General features: G+C 55.3%; 1 protein-coding gene across 1 annotated transcript in view; it reads right to left on the bottom strand.

Moving 5' to 3' along the window:
* Positions 1-18,944, bottom strand: part of CACNG4 (calcium voltage-gated channel auxiliary subunit gamma 4) — a 61,665-nt gene that overhangs the window by 5,897 nt on the left and 36,824 nt on the right. Inside the window, exons 2-3 of the mRNA XM_047758500.1 lie at positions 5,289-5,372; positions 236-376 (exon numbers count right to left, since the gene is read on the bottom strand). Coding sequence (XP_047614456.1) covers positions 236-376; positions 5,289-5,372 — 225 coding nt within the window. The remainder of the gene's footprint in view (positions 1-235; positions 377-5,288; positions 5,373-18,944) is intronic.

Genomic DNA, 18,944 nt, shown 5'->3' with positions numbered 1-18,944 from the left:
AGCCGCATCTGCAATCTACACCACAGCTCACGGCAACACTGGATCCTTAACCCACTGAGCAAGGCCAGGGATCGACCCCGCCACCTCATGGTTCCTAGTTGGATTCATTAACCACTGCGCCACAACGGGAACTCCTGGACTTTTGACATGAAGGGCACACGGCGATTTTACAGCCTGCCCGCACCTCCCTCCAGAGATGCCCTCTGTGCAGGGGGGACCAGAGGCCGCAGCTCACCTGCAGCCACAAAGAGGATGCCGGCGCTGAGGACGATGTTGTTCTTGCGGCTGTAGAACCGCCCGGCGCCAATGCAGAGCCCGCCGAGCAGAAGCAGGATGGTGCTGAGGATGGGGAAGACGCTGGAGGCGCGCACGATGCCTGGGCCGGAAGCAGAGAGAGGAGAGAGGGCGATGAGACGGGCTGCCCTCCTGGGCACGGCCGTGGGCCTCGGCCAGGAGCCCCGAAGCTCTCAGGGCCCTTCCCCTTGACGTTGCAGGCCCCGGAGATCCGGGGCGGGGAGTCGGCTGGGGCCGGGTGGCGGGGGGGGGCAGCTAGACCAGCTTTATCTCCATCTCCGTCATCGTCGTCATCACCCCAGGGACACGCCAGGTGACAGAGGAGGATGTGGACTCTCGGGACCTCCTGAGGTCACAGAGGACGAGGTGGCTGGACAGAGCAGGACATGGACTGTGGTGTCCAGCACAGTGAGACGTGCACCCTTGCTCTGCCACTGACTAGGGGCAGGACCGGGGCAGCGAACCCCTGACCACCTTGGACCCCTTCTAACCTGAGGAGCGTCGTCACACCCATCTTGTCGGGAGTTGGATCGTGGCCCCCAAAGCCATGTCCATGTTCTAACTGCTGGTGCCTATGACCATGACCTGATTTGGAAAGAGGGTCTGTTCAGACGGAATTAAATTAAGCATCTTGAGATGGCACCATCCGAGATGAGAACGGGCCCTAAATCCAACGACAAATAAAGAAGAGGAAGCATTTCTCTAATAATTAGTGGTGCTGAACGTCTTTTCATGTGCCTACTGGCCACCTGCAAATCTTCTTTGGAGAAATGTCTATTCAGATCTTCTGTCCATTTTTCAGTTGGGTTGTTTGTTTTCTGGTTGTTGGGTGGCATGAGCTGTTTGTATATTTTGGAGACGAAGCCCTTGTCTGTTGCATCGTTTGCTAAGATTTTCTGCTGTCTTGTGGGTTATCTTTTCATTTATGGTGGACAATAATACGAGAAAAAGAATGTATGTAAGTGTATAACTGGGTCACTTTGCTGTACAGCAGAAATTGGCACACACTGTAAATCGACTATACTTTAATAAAAAAAATACGTTAAAAAAAGAGGAAGTCACACACGGGAGAAGCCGTGGCAAGGAGGCAGAGAAAGGAGTGATGCAGCTTAAGACAAGGATGCTGGGACCTGCCAGAAGCTAGAGAGGCAGGAAAGATGCCCCCCTAGAGCCTCTCAAGGGACCACAGCCCTGCTAATTCCTGATTGAAGACATCTGGCTTCCGCATTTGTATTTCGGTAGAATTCTGGGGTTTTTTTGTTTGTTTGTTTTGTCTTTGTTTTGCAGTTTAGGGCCCCGCCTGTGGTATGTGGAAGTTCCCGGGCGAGGGGTCAAATGGGAGCTACAGTTGCCGGCCTACGCCACAGCCGGAGCAACAGGGACGTGAGCCACAGCTCACAGCAACGCGGGATCCTTAATTCACTGAGCAAAGCCAGGGATCGAACCTGTATCCTCACGGATACTAGTCAGGTTTGCTACCACTGTGCCATGACGGGAACTCCTAAAATTTTGTTGTATTAAGCCACTCCGTTTGTAGCAAATTATTATGCAGCCTTAGGGAAAGAATCCACGACGTGCGAGAGTTGTGATGGAATGAGGGCTGTAACACATTTGGTTGGGCCCTGGGCGAGGCGGGGCCCCTTTCCTGGCACCTGGCTGGGAGGAGAGCAGGAGGAAGGGCAAGGGCATGTGAGCAGGAGCCTGAGCCCAGCCTTCCTGCTGCGCCTGCAGACCTTCCAGCCCAGTAGAAATCCCGGCTCCGTGGACTCCTGGAGTCAGTGAGTGGGCCTGGCTGGCAGGCCCACCTCCTGAGCCAGCTGAGCCTGTGTGCGGCTATCCGGCCTCTGAAGGCAGCATTTGTCTCCTTTTCTGTAAGCCCACCAGTGTGTGCCCTGCTGCACAGAGGGGGTTTGTTCGGGGCATTAAATGAAGCTCTTCTCTCTGCCACCTCCTCCTCCTTCTCCTCCTCCCTCTGCCTCATGCAGCCGTGGGTTCTGGAAGGAGGTTTCCTGTGAGCTTCTGTTCTGAAACGTGCCTCTGAGCTGCACTGCCCAGAGACGCGGGGTCGGGTCCCCTTTGATGCCCTCATTCTGCAAACGGATCAGAGGGGCCGAAACGAAGGAAGCCTGGAACCTTTACAATTGCCGAGGTCAGGCCTGGCCCGGGGCCGTCCATCCTGCCCAGGTGTCGTGTGAGTGCCCCTCCTTTGCCATGTGGGCTCATTCTGGAGCTCCGGATATGCAGGCGCCAAGCAGGGTGCGGGTTGGGTCTTGCACAGAGTAGGGCTGATGTCCAGCCCGGGCCCCGTGGCCCAGGCCGGCCCTGGGTCTGTGTTTGCCCAGAGGATGGGCATCTGCTTCTAGCTCACCCTGGGGTACACCGTGGACTCCCAGAAGCACCTGAGGCTCAGCACAGACACCACCCACTGAACCGGAAGTGCAGAGCCTGGAAAAGAGGGACCAGGCCCAGGGCAAGAGGGACAGGAAGCCCGGAGGCCAGCAGGACTGGTGGGAGAGAAATGGTAGGGAATCAGGAAAATAGAGGCTGGATGGCCAGAGGGACTGTGACCCCAGCCTGTTCTGGAATGTCCTACGCCCCCTGGCTCCCAGCTCAACAGGGACCTGCCAGCTGGAGCTCCATTTCAGGGCCAGTTCTCCCCGTGTCTGCAGCCCCCGAGCGGAAAACCAGCTCCTTGTTGGGGAGTCGGCTCTGCCCTCCACCCCAACCCACCAGCAGCCGAGGTCACAGGCCCCAAGGCTATCACCCCTTCTCTTCCTTGGGCATCTCCTGGCTCTGTAATGAACCTGGCTTGTCTCCGCGCAGCGGACGATGGAGCAGAATATTTGCTTCCCTAATGAGCTTTAATTGCTGATGAACCGTCACCAACATCTTATTTGAGAAAATCACTGCCGGGGCCCTCCTGGCCCCTACACCCTGAAGCTGGCTTGGCGAGTGTGTGGCATAATCTGTTTGCCCCTCCAGGTCCTTGGACCACCTTTCTCCCTCCTGCTCCGGGCAATGGGTGGCTGACACCAGGGACCGGATCACTGGGGTCCCTTGACTCCGGCTTTGGGAGAGAGTGCAGGCTTCCCTCCTGCAGATGAGGACAAGGATGAGGCAGCTGCATCCCCTCATAAAGGCCACAGCTCCGGCCAGGTGGCCCAGTCCTTAGGGCTCCCCTGGTCCAGGTGCCCATACCTGCCTCTGCCGCCCGTCCAGGCCGAGTGGGGAGGGGCTCCTTCTGTTGCTGTCCCCGGTGTGCTCACCCGCCCCTCAGGCATCCCTGAGCCCTGCCCACACCTCGGTTAACTGTCCTTCGTTAAATGCCCTCCCTTTGCCCCATCTGAGTATCCCCTCTGCTTCCTGCTGGGGCCCCAGGAAGCCATATCACCTGACCTCTGGCCTGATGAGGCCGATTCAGAAAGAGGTCCCAGCGCTCTGGGAACCATGAGGGGGATGCAGCAGGGAGTAAAGAGGAAGAGCCAGCACTAATGTCCATAACCTCAGGCAAGTTCAAGGGGGAGATGGGGAGGGCACGGTTTGTTTCTCCAGTGCCTCCCTCCCCAAAGTCCCAAGGCTGCTCAGTGGAGTAAATCTGCCTTCAGAGCCTTAAGAACCCCCTGACTGCTCTGGGCGTGGCAGACAAGGGTAGGTTCTGAGTTGGGGTTGATCTTCAGTTGAGCCATCCCAACTGGGCTGAGCACCAGCGGCCGCCTCTGGTGGCTGAGCAGGCCACACACTGTGCAACTCACAAAGTATTATTTATACTACATGCAAATGACATCCCTTGAGTCGTACAGTGCGCAACCTGCACAACCGTCTGTGGTAGCCCCATGGAATATCATTTGCTTGGTTCTGTGTTGACGCCCAGAAAGCAGAAAGAAAGGACAGGCAGGAGGAATAGGAGAAGAGAAGGGAGGAGTAATGGGAGGCAGATCTGGCCAAATTATTTCAGGTTCTCGGCCTGGCCAGAGCAGCCTGACACTGCCCCAGGCTCCATGGGAACCACATGCTGTTCTATTTCACTAGATGACTCAGAACTCAAAATCCTTTCTCTTAGGAAAAAAATGATCCATAAGCAGGTGCAGAATGAACTGTGCTCCCTCTGAGGATGCTGGTATTGATTCTCCATAAATGAAGCTGGCCCGAGCCCCTGGGGGAGCTGTTGGGAGCAGCTCTGTGTGTGACTTGGCTAATGTAATCAGGGAAAACTACTTCAGAATGGTGCTGTTTTTTCCATTTCGGGTTCCTTCCCAGGCTATGGCTCTAACCCTCTTTCCAGGGAGGTATCCATAGGCCCAGGCATGAGATCTGGATTTAGGGCATGGGGCTGGATTTGTGCTTTGGGGTTCAGTATACTCTGTCACTTCCGGGTTGCAGTCTGGGGACCAGTCCAGCCACAGGACCCGAGCAGGGGTGGCTCACGGGCAGGGGAGGTGGCTCCACCAGTTGGTGCTGCAGACACTTAAGGATCACCTATCCAAGGCTGGTCCTGCCACCTTCCTCGCCTTCTCTCACAGGCTGCCTGGCACCCAACGGGCTGCCTCAGTGTGCAACTGAATCTGAGTTTTGGAGAACAGAATGAATGCTGGGTGGGTGTGGGAAGGAACGGCAGGTCCAGGGCAGTGCCCTTGGGGGTGTCATAGCCCCCCAGGGATGCTGGGCCTGGGGAAGCCTAAGTCTCTAACCTCCTTGCCTCAGGACCAGCTGCAGCAAGCAGCTCCCGGGAAGACAGCCACGGCCCTAGTCTCCAAGCCCCGCCCTCCGTGGTCCTATCAGCCAAGTAACTCCCCTGGGATACCCGGCATGTCACCATCCTTGAACAAAACTCCATCCTCTGAAGTAACATTTCTCCATCAGAAAGGGGAGTGACAGGAGCACCCAGAGAACAGCACCCCCACCACCCCCACGGGGCGCGTCTTTCCTCCAGCTGTCTTCCCACCACCCGAGCCCCCACGGGGCACGCAGAGGAAGCAAAGGGTTCTGACACTCACGGAGGAGATACTCCGAGCTGTCGTGGTCGTAATCATTGTCCTCTGGGAAGTGATTGATCCGGAAGCAGTGCCCTTTATAGATGCCTGGAGGGAAGAAGAGGAAAAGAACAGTGTAAACGTTCCGCGGGCTCCCACGTTCCTTTGCTTCAGACTCACTCACTGCCTGTGCGCCTGGCTCCGCGCGCGCCCCTGGCGCCGAGACACGCAGCGTCGCTCAGGAGTCGGGGGAGGGGCGTGTACAGCGGGGGTGGGGGTCGGGATGGAGGTGGGGGTGGGGGTCGGGATGGAGGTGGGGGTGGGGGTCGGGATGGAGGTGGGGGTGGGGGTCGGGATGGAGGTGGGGATGGGGAGCGCCCCGTGGGTCACCGTATCATTTAAGGTCCATGTCTGGACACCCGCAACAGTAAGAGGACACCATGAGCAACCACACAAGGAGAAGGGGGTCTTAAGCGGAATGTCTCTGGGCTAGCAGGAAGAACCCCCTACCCAGAGGGACTGCAGAGCTAAGTCTTGAAAAATGACAAAAGAATTTCCCAGTGGGGTCGGGGAGGCGGCCTTCCAGGCAGAGGAGGAGGCTGGGGTGGGCGCCTGGTTATGGGGGGAGTGGTGGGAAGAGGCCAGTGTGACCAGCCTGTGCACCTGTGCAGGGGGCGGGCTGCCGCGGCGGAAGGCGGGCTGTGGTTCGGGTAGGTAAGGAGGACCCCCCCCCCTCCCCTCGGCGGGGTCCACCTTTCCCTATCTCTCTCAAGCACAGGGAATTATGGTGAATCCCTCCCAAGTGACAGACCAGCACACTCTTGGTAACATGATTCTAATCCCCTCACTCAGTGGGTTAGAAGGAAGAACAAGAGAAACTTCCAGAAAGGTTGAGATCCACTTCTGCCTGGTTTCCTCTCCCTGCTCAGAGAAGTAGTTTTTTTTTTGGGGGGGGGGTGGGTGGGCAGGACATCCTGGTGGCTTAGTAACTGCAGGACAGCCCAGCCTTCCCTTCTGGGCTCTTCCATCTCGCTGTCCCAGCCCCTGGTCCCTGCAGTCTCAGAAGGCCCAGTGCAGAACTGGACACAGATGGAGGGGAGCCCAGAGTGTGAGGCTCTACCTGGCCAGCCGCCCCCCTCATACCCAGGCCGGCCTCCCTACTCCTACAAGGAGCTCATCTCCACACCCCACACTGCCCACGCCAGGGCTGTTTCCAGCTGGAGCCCATTCTGGTGCTGTAGCTGCTGCCAAGTGTGGCGCGGCCTCCCGCAGCCCAGCCTGACCACCTGGGTGGGAGCAAAGGTAGAAGGGGGGCCTGAGCCAGACTGGCATCCGTCTCGGCACTTCCCATCGAGAAGGGCCTCTGATGAGCTGAGGGCAGGCTGCTCTTGCTCCTGTTTACCAGTCAGCTGGCTTTCCAGTTGCCTCCACTCTGCTGGGCTCCTTAGCTGCTGCCTCCAGAGAGCTGGGGGGCTTCTTCCTGCCTCCAGGGCCATGGAGGGGCTGGCTGGGCTTGGTCAGGGACCATGGGGGACAGTCTGAGGGCGTCAGAGGTGGTGCCCTCAGTGTTCCCTGTGCTGGGTCAGGCATGGACAGCTCAGTCAGCCCTCAGTCACCTCGTCTGTAGAATGGGGAGAACCAGAGGCCTTACATTCTAGGGATCTTAGGAGGTGATACTTGAAAGTCACTTTGCTGGTCCTTGGCTTGGGGTGATGGCACAGGGGAGACTGCTGCTAGGGGACCCGCCCGCCCTTTACTCCATGGGCCTCAGGCTTCTGTGAGTGGCTGAGTTGCTGGAGAAGCACCAGTGACTGTGAGCCAGAGGAAGGAGCCCCGAGGCAGGCTGGAGTCAGGATGGCCAGCAGTGGGGGCCTCGGAGGCCCCAGGGGGCCCCATCCCAGATTCAAGAGATTCAGGGAGATACAGAGCAAGCATTTTCCAGATGTGGGAGTGCTGGGTGGAGCTCTCCGTCCTCTCTCCCCAATCCCACACTTTTGGAGCTACTTTATGGGTCTAGAGATCATCAAGCCCCCCAGGCTTGTTGGAACAAGTCAAACATTATGAAGCTGAAAAAGAAGTAAATAATCTCCCTTCAGGAGTTCCCTCGTGGTGCAGCAGGTTAAGGATCCAGTGGCTGCTGTGACTCGATCCCTGGCCCGGCCAAAAAAAAAAAAAAAAAAAACAACTCTCCCTTCAGAGTTGTTTTCTGGAAGTCAACAGCCCACCTCTCTGTGTTGCACACCTACACGTGTGCGTGTGTGTGAGGCTCTCTCTTTTTTTTTTTTTTGAAAATCCGCTTTTTTACTTGGAGATAATTGTCAATTTATATGCAGTTGGAAAAATCAATACAAAGAGAACCCATGTGCCTTTTACCCAGTTTCCCCCAATGCTAATGTCTCAGGAACGGCAGTGTCGCAAGCAGGACGCTGACCTTGCTGCAGTCAAGATACAGAACATTCCACCACCTGGAGGGGAGGGTCCCTCAAGGTGCCCTTTCCTAAGCCACGACCACCTCCTTCCTGTGCCCGCCTCTGACCCGAGCCATGGGCAACTACTAAGAGGACCTCCCTTTGTATGGCTTTGTCATTTCAAGAAGGTTCCATAGATGGAATCATACAGCATGTAACCTGTCGGGACTGGCTCCTTTCACTCAGCCTAATTCTCTCCCGATTCACCAAGTTGTCGTGTGTATCAATAGTTGGTTTCTTTTTATTGCAGAGCAATATTCCACAGCATGGATAGACCACTGTTTATGACATCTGGATTGTTTCTAACTATGACATGTGTGGTTTCCAGCTATTTCTTTTTCTTTCTTTCTTTTTTTTTTTTTTGTCTTTTTGCTATTTCTTGGGCCGCTCCCTCGGCATATGGAGGTTCCCAGGCTAGGGGTCGAATCGGAGCTGTAGCCACCGGCCTACGCCAGAGCCACAGCAACGCAGGATCCAAGCCGCGTCTGCAACCTACACCACAGCTCACGGCAACGCCGGATCGTTAACCCACTGAGCAAGGGCAGGGACTGAACCCGCAACCTCATGGTTCCTAGTCGGATTCGTTAACCACTGCGCCATGACGGGAACTCCTCCAGCTATTTCTAATAACACTGCTATGAGCAGGTTTGGGGTGGACCTGTTATTTCTCTGGGATGAGTGCCCCGGAGTGCAATTGCTCCGTCATATGACAGTGGCTTGTTAGGTGTTATAAGGGCCTGTCACACTGGCTTCCAGGATGGCTATATCCCCTATTTTGTTTGTTTGTTTTGCTTTTTAAGGCTGCACCTGCTGCATGTGGAAGTTCCCAGGCTAGGGGTTGACTTGGAGCTATGGCTGCTGGCCTACATCACAGCCACAGCAATTCAGGATCCGAGCTGTATCTGCGACCAACACCACAGTTCATGGCAATACCAGATCCTTAACTCACTGAGCGAGGCCAGGGATTGAACCCGAGTCCTCATGGATACTAGTCAGGTTCGTTACCACTGAACCACAATGGGAATTCCTATACCCTCTATTTTGAAAAAGGAATTTTACAATACACATTATTCTGTAAACTCCTTTTTTTTTTTCATTTAATAATGTATGTACACTTCTCTAGGTCAATACCTATGGATTTAGCCTTAAGAAACTGTTTTTTTCAAATAAAAAATAGTGAGTTGATACAAATCCAAAAGTTGCTGAAAATCTTAGAAGGAAATAGTTTAGGAACAAGAGACTAATGCTTGCTCCAACGCTGACAATGCTAAAAGAAAACTCTGCTTTTTTGGAGTTCCCATCGTGGCTCAATGGTTAACAAATCCGACTAGGAACCATGAGGTTGTGGGTTCGATCCCTGGCATCGCTCAGTGGGTTAGGGATCTGGTGTTGCCGTGAGCTGTGGTGTATTGCAGACACGGCTCGGATCCCGCGTTGCTGTGGCTCTGGTGTAGACCGGTGGCTACAGCTCCGATTAGACCCCCTAGCCTGGGAACCTCCATATGGCACGGGTGCAGCCCTAGAAAAGGCAAAAAGGCAAGAAAAGAAAGAAAGAAAGAGAAAGGAAGGAAAGAAAGAAAACTGTGCTTTGGCAGAAATGGGGAAACCATGTGTATGTACTGAATCTGAAAACAAAAGTCGGGTTTTGAAACATTAGCCTGCCTAGAGCCACATTAGTTCCAAAAGTCCTTCCAATGTATTCTGCGAACCTCCGCTCTGCATGTAGGGTGATGTTTTACAGTTGATAGAAATTGAAAATAGAAGTCACACCGTCCAACACATTAACACATTTTTAAACACATTCTTTTTCGTGGCTGCGTAACCACTGGCAGTGAGGGTTTATCCATTCAGCTCTATGATAGGAAGAGACATTCCCCTTTCCTGGGCTGTGTGTACACCCCATGGATCCCACCGTGGGGACGTCTGGGCAGAAGCGTGTTGGACGACGCACTCTGTTGCCCGCTTCCTCTCCTCTCCTTTCCTTTTTCTCTCTCCCGTCTTCCCTCCATACCCAGCAATTCCGACCAGACCAAAAGAAGGGGCATTGCTATGGGTTGAACTGTTTTCCCCGCCCCCCCCCAAAACACACCTCCTGTTGAAGCCCTAAGTCCTGGTCCCTGTGAATGTGACCTCATTTGTAAACAGGGTCTTGAAGATGTCATCAGGTTCAGATGAGGTCACAGTGACTTAGGGTGGCCCTCAAGCCAGTGACGGGTGTCCTGATAAGAGGGAGACTTGGACACAGACACGCTCAAGGGAAGAGCAGAGACTGAACTGAAGCACCTACAAGCCGAGGGATGTCAGGGAGGGCAGGCACCTGCCAAAAGCTAGGAGCAGGCAAGGAACGAAGCCACCCGGAGTCCCAGAGCGGGAGGGGCCCTGTCGACGCCTTGATTTTGGACTCTGGCCTCCAGAACTGTGGGACAATGTTCTGTTGTTCTAAGCCACCTGCTTTGTGACCATCAGTTACAGCAGCTGCAGGAATCGGATACAGGTGAGTTGCTGTGTGGGAGGAAATGCAGGGTATCTCCTTCACTCTTTGGAGTCCAGCCTTGCAGGAAGGCAGACAGACATGAGGCAGGCCTTAAGGCTCCTCCATCACCTGCCAGGGCCCATGGGGATGTCTAAGAAGCCACATTTACCAGGCACCTGCAACAGTGTTGTCTCGTCGGGTGTGCAACAAAATGCATATAATCTCTCCAGCGCAGGCTTCCAGAGCACCCCACGAGGGGCTCGAACCCTCTCCTCCTATACCTCCAGCCAGCGCTGGGGACCTCACCACCTCCCAAGGCATTCTGTTTCCAAACAGCTTTAACTTCAAGCTCCTGAGAGGGCCTCTGCCTCCACTGCACTTCATCCACGGCTATCACTTAGGATCCCGGGGGGGGGAAGGAAGCCCTCATCTATCCTGTGTCAAGGCTTCAGATATCATGAGAGGGACTGAGTTCAACAAGGTGGAAGGACTAGCGATTTTTCCAGCTGTCCAGGATCTGCACAAAAAGTGAAGTCCAAGGCTGAGGACGAGAGGTGGCTGGCAAGCTGCCCACAATTGGGACCAGATGCTCCCCCCCACCCCCATCAGACCTTATTAACAGACTGGACGCCAGACTCTGCTCCCATCAGCCTGCCCCCCATGCCCAGTCCAAAGAAGTGCGACCTGTGGAGGAGAAGGGCACCAGTTGTCTTTGGCCCCTGGGGAGTGAAAGAGTGTGGTCACTGCTCCTGGAGTCGAGAACGGGGGTATTTACCCTGGATGAATAGCCTCTTTGGGTCAAGCATCATCATTTCCTTCACCTATTTCTTTCTTTTTTTTTTTTTTTTGGCTTTTTAAGGCTGCACCCTGGACATATGAAAGTTCCCAGGCCAGGGGTCCAATTGGAGCTGCAGCTGCTGACCTGCACCATAGCTCACAGCAACGCCGGATCCTTAACCCACTGAGTGAGGCCAAGGATCAAACCTGCATCCTCATGGATCCCAGTCTTAACCTAGTTCTTAACTCCAGAGGCACAAAGGGATCTCCTCCTTCAGCCATTTCTTTACAGATGGTTCCAAGACCCTTCTCCAGCCTCGCTCCCTCCTCTGGGTCAGCACCCAACCCGTAGTGCCCAGGACGCAGCACACAGCACCCATCACCACATGCTCCTTCTCTCCTCTGGATCCCGGGCTTCTGTTAATGGGACCTGGTGTTCCTGGTGGCTCAGTTTCCCAGGGGTTTTTTTCACGAGAGCTGCCTCACCTCCCCCGACCTGTTTTTGTGGCGTGGAGTGTTTAGTCCTAAGGACTTTGCATTTATCCCTGTCAAATTTCATTTTGTTAGTGTTGGCCTCGAGGCAGTTAATAGGGAGAAAATTAATGGCTGATGTGAGAAGTAAGAGAGAAAGCCGGTTCCAATCCACTTCACTCATGTTCTTTCTGGGCACGCCGGCTATTTACCAGGCTATCTATTCAGGGATATGCGGGGTGGTTAATTTCGAGATCCCAGACTGGCCACACCATCGGATAGACACTCGGCCCCCGGGGCACTGGCCTGTGATCCCAGACACATGGCGGGTCTCTCCTTCTGAGGGTCCGAAACCCCTGGTGTGAAGAGACGGCTTTCCTCCCAGATGAGTTATTTCTTCATCTAAAAAATTCAGGAATTGGGCCAGAGGGACCCCCTCTTGCTCTAAGATTTTAGGACTATTTTGTGACAAAGAGTGTGCCTATGTTAACGTATCCATTCGGCTGCGTACATTGTGTTAAAGGAATTGCTGTAGGCATAGGAAACATCTAGCAAGAGATAGCCTACCATGGGCCCACTGTTTTATTTCTGAGTGAATTAAGATTTTCTCCTTTACATTTTCTCTATATTTTCTAAATGTTCTACAAGCTCTGAAAATGAACCAACAAGGCTTCTTGAAAGAAAGAAAAGGGAGTTCCCATTGTGGCTCAGAAGGTTATGAACCCAACTAGTATCCATGAGGACGTGGGTTCGATCCCTGGCCTGGCTCAGTGGGTTACGGATCTGGCGTTGCTGTGGCTGTGGTGTAGGCCAGCAGCTGTAGCTCTGATTCAACCCCTAGCCAGGGCACCTCCATATACTGAAAGCATGGCCCTTAAAAAAAAGAAAGAGGAAGGAAGGAAGAAAGAAAAGAAAAGAGGCCACATCTTTGATTCTAGGGAGAATGTGTGTTCTGTCTGAAGTGACCACAGGTCTGTCCAGATGTGGAAGCTGGCGGGCGGACGTGTGTGGGTGACACTTTGGCCGCCATGGGTGGGTCTCCCCATGGCCTTTCCTCTGGGCTCTGATGGTCATGCCCTGGGGTCATGCCCTGATACACAACGAGGGTGACCAACTCCAGGACTCAGGCGGTGACGGGGGTACAGGACTTTCCACTACAACCAGGGAGGTCTCAGGCAAACCAGGGCGCGTTGGTCCCCCCATCAGTCATTTCAGGGCTGCTAGCGTGTGATGTAAGCCTCAAGCCTCCATAATAGGCCACGGCGGAGTCGGGGGGGGGGGGGGTCCATCGTAATTGAGGGAATCCTGGAGGAGAGAATGTGAGAGGGTGACTTAGTAATAACGGCGCTCATTTGTGTAACCTCTGGTTGTTTGCACATTTTCATAAGCATGACTTTGTTTCACCCTCGCCAACTCTAATAGCAGCCACGACACCTATGGAGATCACAGGGACACCCTTTTGCCCCCCTTCACACTTCTCTGCCCACCTTCCCCTCCAGCCATTCCTCAGTGCAGCGACCAGCTCCGGGCAGGTGTCACCTGCTGATACCTCGATTCCGCCGCTCCAATTATTTCTTGCTTTTTGCCCTTGGCACTGAGTAGGGTGCCTGGGGGAATGGCACTGCACACACACACATGTGTGGGACTGGAAGTTCAGGGGATTGGGCCCCCCTCCCCCACACCCTGGGGTAAGCTTTGAGCAGGAGGATGGGAGCTCGTGGATAAAGGTCTCCGTCCTCTGTCCCTTGGGTCCACTTGACCTGCTTCTGGGGTCCCTGCAGGATAACTCAGGGACGCCCCCTTGCACCTGCTTTCCCTCTCCCTCAGCTTCGCTCTCGCAGCCCTCCCCCACGCCTGCACCCAAGACACACCGCCTGCATGCGGGCACTGGCTCAGGCTTGGATGAGAGCTAATGTGCCAAGCACGCCCCGTGCATCAGCCCATCATCTCTGTAATGACATGCCTTTGAAGATGCAAGAGAGAGGCTTCGAGATGTTGAAAGCCCTGCCTTCCCAAGCCCAGTGCAGAGGCCCAGCTCGCTCAGATATGCAGCCTTACACTGTAAAGGAAGACTTTTCTGCCTGATTTTAAAGAAGAGGCTCAGGGGGTGCCCGTGGCAGAGCGGCAGCCTCAGGAATCCAGCTTCTGGGCATCTCACCGAATGTTCCTCCCACAGCATCCTGACGCTGCCTTTCCAAGAATCCCCCGTGAATGCAGGAGATGCAGGAGAGGGTGCTGGTGCGGCGAGCGTCACTAGCCACCTCCCCAGGACAGGTCAGCAAGTGAAACCAGATAAAAACCAAGAGCACCAGGTTAGCTTCAGGAAGATGGTTTCCTGGCAGTGCAGCAGGAGGCAAGGGTGTGTCTCCTTTGGAAAAGGCGGCTCCGGGTCGGCGGGGCAGCTGGAGGTGGGGAGGAGGAGGAGGAGGCCAGGCCCCTTTTGGCTCCAGGACAAAGCCTCTGTCTTGGCAAGTTTCCAACAGGATCCTTTCAGGGAGAGTTACAGGCTGGACAGCAGGGGAAGGGCTCTGAGGTGGCGTAGATCGTGGGCTTCTGTCCTCGAGTTGACGCTGAGCTCAAAGCCAAGGTTGGGGGCCCACATCCGGAACGGATGCTTCTGCAGGGGGCTGCTCAGACCTGTGATCTCAGAACACCTCCGTCATCCCTGGGCCATAAGAGCGATGGAAAAGCCCAGTCGAGGCCCAGCTGCTTTTGGGGGCCACCCAGACCCAAGGCAGAGGTGAGGGTGAGACCCACCCGGGGGCTGAACTTTCCACCAGCTTCATTGGCATCATCTTTTGTGTCGGAAAATAATCAAATCACATCTATTTCTTTCTAAACAGCTCTCAACGTGGACTCGATAATAAGTCCATGTGGCCGTCTCCTATCTCGTCCAGATCTAGGAGGTCTCACTGGACGGGCGTGCTGTGAGCCAGGTCATCCTTGTCAGCCACAGCTCAGGTCCGAGGGCCAAGTTCCTATCTTAGGTGGGGCAGTGGGAGGCGCGTGGTGCCTCCTCTGCCCCCAGGCCATGCACCTGCTCCAGTGTTTTCCCACAGCTGCTTATGTGGGAGCCTGGCCCCCCCCCCGACCCCAACCTCCCATGGGAAGGCCAGAGGGCTGTAGGTTTCCAGGAGGATACAGGCCTTTCCAGAAAGGACCCAGGACTTTGTGGAGGAAGTGGGGGAACTGAGAGGCACAGGGGTCAGCATCATCCTTGATATGAAACGGGAACAGCAGCAAGGACTCGCTTAGCACCGGGATGTGACAGGCACTCTTGGAGCCACCTGTCATCTCACTCTCTTCATCTCCAGACTAACCCGGTGAGGGAGACAGGATTACTAACACCATTAATTACTAAACGCCCCAGCCGGGATTTGAACCGAGGCCGCCCAGCCTCAGAGGCGGTGCCCTTACCTCCCACGCTCTGGAGGCAGAAGGACAGACTGTGTTCTCAGAGCTACAAGGAGTTCTGATTGGCTGGAGCCTGACAGGGAAAGTTGGGTCCCCAATACCCTTTCTTGGTAGAAAAACCCGTTTTCCCAGACTCTCGGGCTGAAGGTGCTGGCTCTTGTTGGGGAATGGGTTAAACTTTCGTGAAGTGGAGATGTTCCCGCGGGGAGGGAGGGAGGGGCGGCCAACCAGGGCCCCACCCCAGTCAGGGGCTGGGGCTGGGCGCCAGGGCAGAGCTTGGCTCCGGGGTAGGTTAGGAGTTTTGAGAGGTGCCGATGTGTCGAGAGGGGGCGCTACAGGGTCCGTGTAATGCAAAAGGTCCACGGGGCACAAGCGGGCAGGCAGGCCAGCCTTGCGTCCTGGAACCTCAGACGGCCTGGGTGGCAGAGACCAGCCATGAGGATGCGGCGGCAGAAGAGGCTGGGATGGGGCTGAGGAGGTGGGACTTGACCACCTCCGTGCGGGTGATGCAGGGAGCTGCATGGGGGGGGGGGAGGGCCGGCCGGCAGGAGGGGTAGAGGAAGAAAGGCAGCACAGGACAATGGCAAGCGGTGTGCCTGTGCGGGGGAGACCCTGGCTCTTGTCCTTAGATGGGTTTGCAGATGAGCGATGGGGGCCCTGGATGGAGACGACGTGGCCAAAACCATTCCAGCACAGAGAGCAGGCTGCATTTGTTTTGCAGGCTGCCGGACCAATGCACCGCAAGCAAACTCGTGGTCCCACAGTTCCGGAGGCCAGAAGTCCAAGGTGAAGGGGTGGGCAGAGTTGGTTCCTTGCCAGGGCTCTGAGGGAGCATCTCCTGGGCCTCTCCCCCAGCTTCTGGTGGTTTGCTGGCAATCACATCCCCTGGCTCACAGAAGCATCCCCTCCATTTCTGCCTTCATCTTTACATGGTGCTCCGGGTGTGTGTTTCTCTCTCTCCAAATTCCCCCTTTTCATAAAGAAGCCACTCATATTTGATTAGGGCCCATCCTAATGACTTCTTTTTAACTTGATTAGTCTCTATAAAGACCCTATTTCTTTCTTTCTTTTTTTTTTTTTCTTTCCTTTTAGGGCTGTACCTGCGACATATGGCAGTTCCCAGGCTAGGGGCTGAATCAGAGCTCCAGCTGCCAGCCTACACCACAGCCACAGCAATGCCAGATCCGAGCAGCATCTGCATCCTACACCACAGCTCATGGCAACGCCGGATCCTTAACCCACAGAGTAAGGCCAGGGATTGAACCCACATCCTCACGGAGATTATGTCAGGTGCTTCTTTAGCCTAGTGAGCCACAGCAGGAACTCCCTATAAAGACCCTCCTTCCAAATGCAGTCAGATTCGGAGATACTGGGGTTAGAACTTCAACATGGGACTCTGAACAGACACTATTCAGCCACAACAACAGGGTTGGGGCAGATGCACTCACCAGGCGTCCAGTGGTCCAAGCTGCCGCCAACAAACCCAGGCCCCATGCCGCTTCCACTCCTCCACTTTGCCCTCCCCCGCCCTGCCTCTGCCTCCCTGTAATTCGCCTTCTGTGCTCTCCCTCCTAATTCCTCTGCTTCCATGCTTATCTCCAAAGAAGCTCCTAATAACAGTGATTTCCCAATTGGCACACGCTGGTGTTCTCCTAAAAGCTGGCCCCTCTCCAGCTGCAAGGAGGCAGGCTGTTGGGAAACTCTCCATGGGCTCCTATAGAGACACTCAGGCTTGGAGAGACAGCGTGGGCAGGACTGGTCTTTCTTAGGGGAGCCATAGCTCCCTAGCTTGTAAGTGACTCTGTGAGACCTTGTTGAGCCATTATGAACTTCAGTTTCTTTGTTCACCTTACCTTTTTGAGCACCTGCTATGCATTAGATGCTGGGGACTCCTGGATGCTACAGAGTATCTATCTGCCCACTAAAAACACAGGCCTTCTTCTCCCTGGGCTCAGGGCCACCCTGTATCTCTCAGCTTCCTCTGCTGTTAGTTGGGGCCACAAGAACCAGCTGGCCAATGGGTTGGGAGGGGAAGTGATGTGCATCCTTCCTGGATGAGGCTCTGGGGAAGCAGGTGTGCCCCTCCTTCTCCAGGACCTCCCCCGCCCCACCACAAGACAGGAGTAGCCTGGGTCCCTGAGTCCCTTGTGGAGACGAGCCATCCACAAAGAGGCTTATCCACGTTGAGCTGCCACACGAGCAAGACATGCCCTTTTATTCCGTTTTGGATATCCTACGTTGTTGGCGCGCTTCCGTTCCAGCAAAAATCAAGACGACAAGAAGAGAACCAGACAGGCACGGGCCCTGCCATCCTGGAGCTTTCCAGGCACACGGTCCCTCGATGACCCCCGACAAGAGGGGTTTGAGGGAGGAGGCTGGCGGTTTTGACAGCATGTCATCCGAGGCTGCAGAGGAGGGGTCAGGAAAGCGCCTCCCCGTCCGGAAGGTGGGGAAATATTTTTACCATCATTCAGAGCAGAAGTGAGGCCCAGTGAGACCCACGTTGGTCAGAGCATCTGAGCAGGGTCAGTGCTGATCATGTGGAGGGTGAGGATGGGGTTTCTAAGTCTTTTCTTAGAGATGCCTTCAGACCAGACTGTTTTCCGACTGGAGCTTGGGGAGCTGCCCTCCGCGTCCTCTCTGTGGCCAAGGGCTTGGGACTCAGCGCCTGGGCAGTCACTCTGGGCTCCAGTGCTTGTGACGGGTTTCCCGTGTGCTCTTTTCTCCTTTCTAACATGAGCTATTGGGTCACTGCAGTACCTCGTTGTCCCCGTAGGACTGATTTGGGGTCTTTCTTTTGAGAGGCACATGGTTGGTCCATGCAACGCTCTGGCCACTTTTTCTTTCAATTCAGCATTCACCTATTGACGCCAGGCCCCGCGGGAGCGCAGAGAGCTGGGTCCTGCTGGCAAGAACTCGCAGCCTGGCTGGGGAGCTGTGTCCTCATCACCTTGGAACAAGAGAGCCAATGACAAGTGCAGGTTCATGGAATTTCAAAGAATGAGGGTTGAGTGCTGGATGAGGCGGGGGGTGGGATGCAGCTGTGGGAGGGGCTGCTGTTCACACACAGCTCAAGAGTGAAGTCTCTCTGACATCTGGCAGCTGGGGGGCTGGGGGTGGAGGCTGGCGGCGGGGGGGAGCACAGAGTCATATCTGGGGAGTAAACTTCTAGAAGAGAGTATTTTTGGGGTGGGGGTGGACTGAGACTGACAAAAGTAGGTGAAGCAGCCGTCATCAAGGTGGCCTGGACCACCCTGTAAAGATCTTGGATTCAATGCCACTGGCTCTGCGGTGCCACTTCGACTTTCCTGAATCTAGAAAGGTCTCCCCATGACTAATGCAGGGACCTCTTGTCCCTGGAGTCTCTGTCCATCTCTGATGCTATTCCCAGTCTGGCTCCGTGGGGACTCCACCTGCTAAGCCTGAGGGCCCCGCCCTGGGGCCTCTTGAGTGTCTTATTTTAGTCCCAGAGGAGCCCAGCTGCCTGGGAGCCCACAGGCTCGGCTCCCCCAGGATTAACAAACTCTCCCTTCATCGCTTCCCCTCGCATCGCAGCGCCTGGGAAAAGGGACACATTTCAACTGGCTCTGACTCGGCAGCTTCCTGCAGCTGCCAGCCGGAACGTGGCAGCCTCAGTCCCATGGCTGCCAGAAGCACAGGGAGGGCAGGCTGGTGGGGGACCTTGGACCCAGCCTGCCTCACCCCTCGCTCACCGTCAGCCACAAGGAGAGACGCATCTGGAGCAGCAGTGGGGCTCAACTTGCACTGTTTCACACCCATCAGAGGAGAATGGATTCCAGGGACATTTGGGCCCTGGTTCAGCTCTAGTCTGTAATCAGGTGGCAGCCAGGAGGCCCCATGTCCAAGACACTTCCTATCTTCTCTAGCAATCGGGGTGAGCTGCTAGGTCCAGAAGGGTGTTTCCCCCCCGTGGGACAGTCAGAGGGGGGCTAGTGGAGGATTTGGGAAGAAGTCACCCGTGGCATTAGCAACCAAAGAAAGATGGTGCCTGTTTCAATGGGACTGGACTCCGGTTCCGTGTCCACCAGAGGGCTGGAGTCTGACCGCCACGGTCCT

The sequence above is a fragment of the Phacochoerus africanus genome, chromosome 14 (assembly GCF_016906955.1).
Source record: "Phacochoerus africanus isolate WHEZ1 chromosome 14, ROS_Pafr_v1, whole genome shotgun sequence".
Taxonomy (NCBI): domain Eukaryota; kingdom Metazoa; phylum Chordata; class Mammalia; order Artiodactyla; family Suidae; genus Phacochoerus; species Phacochoerus africanus.
This window is presented reverse-complemented; position numbering and strand designations above follow the sequence as displayed.